Below are 5,000 nucleotides of genomic sequence, written 5' to 3' on the forward strand. Positions count from 1 at the left end.
TTTTCTTTTTTTTAGCTATTATTACAGTTATTTGGGTGCTTGACAAATGCTAACATTAGCATGCTAGCTTTTTTTTTGTTTTCTTTTTTTTTAGCTATTATTACAGTTATTTGGGTGCTTGACAAATGCTAACATTAGCATGCTAGCTTCTTTTTTTTTCTTTTCTTTTTTTTAGCTATTATTACAGTTATTTGGGTGCTTGACAAATGCTAACATTAGCATGCTAGCTTTTTTTTTTCTTTTCTTTTTTTTTAGCTATTATTACAGTTATTTGGGTGCTTGACAAATGCTAACATTAGCATGCTAGCTTATTGGATACTGATGTTGACGATGTTCCCCAGGACGGTCGGCAGCTGCGGTGACAGTCGGACGCTTCCAAGTCACGCCCAGCACAGACTTTCTCGCCTCGGCCTCGCCAGACTCACACGGACACGTGGCCAGCGAGGAGCCCGGGTCCGAGACCCGTCCTCAGCCGCACCCCCACAGAGACCTGCTGCAGGACCTGGACAAGGACGAGGACGAGGACGAGGACGAGGACGAGGACGAGGACGAGGACGATAAGGCGGTGGAGGAGCGTCCGAGAGCCAGGAGGCGTGGCCAAAGGAGGCGAGCGCACAGCCTCAGCCTGATGGCGGACGGCGGTCTGTGGGACGGAGCGGCCGGCAGTCCTCCGCCCAACACCGCCCTGCACCACCTGTGGATGATGAGCTGCAGCGCCACCTACCTGAGCAGCGACGACTCTGACAGCGACATGACGGAGGAGCTGCAGGAGCTGCGAGACAAGTGAGTCACACCACCTGATCACGCGGACACGCTTCTTACTGCACACCTTCTAATGTGCCTTGGAGACTTTGTACGTGCAAGTATTAATATTCATGCTAGATACACCTTTCATGATATCAGACCGATCGCTGATATCAATATGGACTGATCTCCCATATCAATAATGTATCAGCACACCACTAATAAATATGACTGTTTGTATCGGACTTTTTACATGCAAGCTGATATCATCCGATACCTGATATTTTGTTGATATCAGACTGAGCTTCAATATCAATATCGTATCATAACACCGCTATTAAATACGGCTGCTTGTATCGGACAATTTACTTGCAAGCTGATATCATCCGATTTATGATTCTTTGCTGATATTTCTGATATCAATAATGTATCGGGACACCACTAATAAATACGACTGCTTGTATCGGACATTTCACATGCAAGCTGATATCATCTGATACTTGATCTTTTGCTGATATCAATAATGTATCAAGACCCCACTAATAAATACAACTGCTTGTATCGGACATTTCACATGCAAGCTGATATCATCCGATACTTGATCTTTTGCTGATATCAATAATGTATCAAGACCCCACTAATAAATACAACTGCTTGTATCAGACATTTCACATGCAAGCTGATATCATCTGATACTTGATCTTTTGCTGATATCAATAATGTATCAAGACCCCACTAATAAATACAACTGCTTGTATCGGACATTTCACATGCAAGCTGATATCATCCGATACTTGATCTTTTGCTGATATCAATATTGTATCAAGACCCCACTAATAAATACAACTGCTTGTATCGGACATTTCACATGCAAGCTGATATCATCCGATACTTGATCTTTTGCTGATATCAATAATGTATCAAGACCCCACTAATAAATACAACTGCTTGTATCAGACATTTCACATGCAAGCTGATATCATCTGATACTTGATCTTTTGCTGATATCAATAATGTATCAAGACCCCACTAATAAATACAACTGCTTGTATCGGACATTTCACATGCAAGCTGATATCATCCGATACTTGATCTTTTGCTGATATCAATATTGTATCAAGACCCCACTAATAAATACAACTGCTTGTATCGGACATTTCACATGCAAGCTGATATCATCCGATACTTGATCTTTTGCTGATATCAATAATGTATCAAGACCCCACTAATAAATACAACCGCTTGTATCGGACATTTCACATTTAAGCTGATATAATCCGATACTTGATCTTTTGCTGATATCAATAATGTATCGGGACACCACTAATAAATACAACTGCTTGTATCAGACATTTCACATGCAAGCTGATATCATCTGATACTTGATCTTTTGCTGATATCAATAATGTATCAAGACCCCACTAATAAATACAACTGCTTGTATCGGACATTTCACATGCAAGCTGATATCATCCGATACTTGATCTTTTGCTGATATCAATATTGTATCAAGACCCCACTAATAAATACAACTGCTTGTATCGGACATTTCACATGCAAGCTGATATCATCCGATACTTGATCTTTTGCTGATATCAATAATGTATCAAGACCCCACTAATAAATACAACCGCTTGTATCGGACATTTCACATTTAAGCTGATATAATCCGATACTTGATCTTTTGCTGATATCAATAATGTATCGGGACACCACTAATAAATACAACTGCTTGTATCAGACATTTCACATGCAAGCTGATATCAGCCGATATTGGATACTTTGTTGATTTCAGACTAATTGCTGATATCATACAGGTATCAGGACACCACTAATAAATATCACTGCTTGTATCGCAGCTTGTATCGGACATTTTACATGCAAGCTGATATCATCCGGTTTGTGATTCTTCGCTGATATCAGACTGATTTCCAATATCAATAATGTATCGGGACCCAACTAATAAACATGACTGCTTGTATCGGACATTTTACATGCAAGCTGATATCATCTGATACTTAATATTTTGCTGATATCAATAATGTATCAAGACCCCACTAATAAATACAACTGCTTGTATCGGACATTTCACATGCAAGCTGATATCATCCGATACGTGATCTTTTGCTGATATCAATAATGTATCGGGACACCACTAATAAATACAACTGCTTGTATCGGACATTTCACATGCAAGCTGATATCATCCGATGTTGGATATTTTGTTGATATCAGACTAATTGCTGATATCATAAAGGTATCAGGACACCACTAATAAATATGACTGCTTGTATCGCAGCTTGTATCGAACATTTTACATGCAAGCTGATATCATCCGGTTTGTGATTCTTCGCTGATATCAGACTGATTTCCAATATCAATAATGTATCGGGACCCAACTAATTAATACGACTGGTTGTATCAGACATTTTACATGCAAACTGATATCATCTGATACTTAATCTTTTGCTGATATCAATAATGTATCGGGACCCCACTAATAAATACGACTGCATGTATCGGACAGTTTACATGCAAGCTGATATCATCTAATACTTGATCTTTTGCTGATATCAACAATGTATCGGGACCCCACTAATAAATACGACTGCTTGTATCGGAGGAGCTTGTATCAGACTTTTTACATGCAAGCTGATGTCATTCGCTTTTTGATTCTTTGCTGATGTTTCTGATATCAATAATGTATCAGGACCCCACTAATAAATACGACTGCTTGTATCAGACATTTTACATGCAAGCTGATATCATCTGATACTTGATCTTTTCCTGATATCTCTGATATCAATAATGTGTCGGGACACCACTACTAAATATGACTGTTTGTATCGGACATTTTACATGCAAGATGATATCATCCAATAGCTGATATTTTGTTGATATCAGACTGAGCTTTGATATCAATATCGTAACATAACACCGCTAATAAATACGACTGCTTGTATCGGAAAATTTACATGCAAGCTGATATCGTCCGATTTATGATTCTTTGCTGATACCTCTGATATCAATAATGTATCGCGACACCACTAATAATAATGACTGCTTGTATCGGACATTTTACATGCATGCTGATATCATCTGATACTTGATCTTTTGCTGATATCTCTGATATCAATAATGTATCGGCACACCACTAATAAATGCGACTGCTTGTATCGGACATTTTACATGCAAGCTGATATCATCCGATACTTTTTTTGTTGACTGCCATCAAGTACGGGAGTGGGATCAGGACAGTAGATGCCATGTATCACATACAACTTAGTCACGTGAGTGTGACAGTTAGCAACATTAGCTTAGCCACATGCAACAGCAGCGTCATGCTAGGTTAGCTCGCTTGCTAACAAAAAAGTAAATGACTGAGGCTGAGTGGGCGGAGCTTTATTTTAAGACGTGTGGTGAAGCCTCCTCCTTCACCCGGACTGTCCTGTGGTCCTGCAGGCACCAGTCGGAGGTCCAGGCCCTGCAGGCGTGCCAGAAGCGGGAGATGGAGGACCTGTATCACAAGATGGGCAAGGTGCCCCCGCCGGCCATCGTGGCCCCCGCCGCCATCTTGTCCAGCCGCCAGCGCCGTCTGTCCAAGGGGGCGGGGCCTGTCCTCCCCCCGTCACGCAGGAACAGCCTGCAGCGCTCTGACATCATAACGCTCCAAGGTGGGGACCCCCGCCGCACCTGGGGGTACACTGGGGGAGGGGGGCCAGTGGGGGATGCCACTGGGGGGACTGGGGGGGACCACTGGGGTTAAAAACTGGGAGACCACTGGGGGTAAGCCACTGGGGGGACGCCACTGGGGGGACAACTGGGAGGGGCCACTGGGAGGGGCAACTGGGGGGGCCACTGGGGTAAAAACTGGGATGGGCCACTGGGGTGTACCACTGGGAGGGGCCACTGGGGGTGTGCCAGTGGGAGGGCCACTGGGGGGGGGAACCACTGGAGTCGCCAATGGGAGGGGCTACTGGGGGCACCACTGGGGGGTATTTTTACAGATATACAACTCAAAGGCTAATATTTTGGTACTTGACCAATGCTAATAGCATGCTAAAGTCAGCACGATAGCTTTTTTAATCTATTTTTACAGATTTACACCTCAAATCCATATATTTTGGTACTTGACCAACGCTAATAGCATGCTAAAGTTAGCACACCAGCTTTTTTAAGCTATTTTTTTACAGATTTACACCTCAAATCCATATATTTTGGTACATGCGTTACTTGTTACGTACTGCTAGCGTTAG

The 5,000-nt window shown here is 42.3% G+C and overlaps 1 protein-coding gene across 4 annotated transcripts in view; it reads left to right on the plus strand.

Annotated features, from left to right (window-relative positions):
* Window positions 1–5,000, plus strand: part of wnk4a (WNK lysine deficient protein kinase 4a) — an 82,888-nt gene that overhangs the window by 76,536 nt on the left and 1,352 nt on the right. For all 4 annotated transcript variants that reach the window (XM_062057284.1, XM_062057285.1, XM_062057286.1 and 1 more), the window contains exons 18-19: window positions 342–783; window positions 4,207–4,418. In XM_062057284.1, the coding sequence (XP_061913268.1) occupies window positions 342–783; window positions 4,207–4,418 (654 nt within the window). The remainder of the gene's footprint in view (window positions 1–341; window positions 784–4,206; window positions 4,419–5,000) is intronic.

Source organism: Entelurus aequoreus, linkage group LG08, assembly GCF_033978785.1.
Source record: "Entelurus aequoreus isolate RoL-2023_Sb linkage group LG08, RoL_Eaeq_v1.1, whole genome shotgun sequence".
NCBI lineage: Eukaryota > Metazoa > Chordata > Actinopteri > Syngnathiformes > Syngnathidae > Entelurus > Entelurus aequoreus.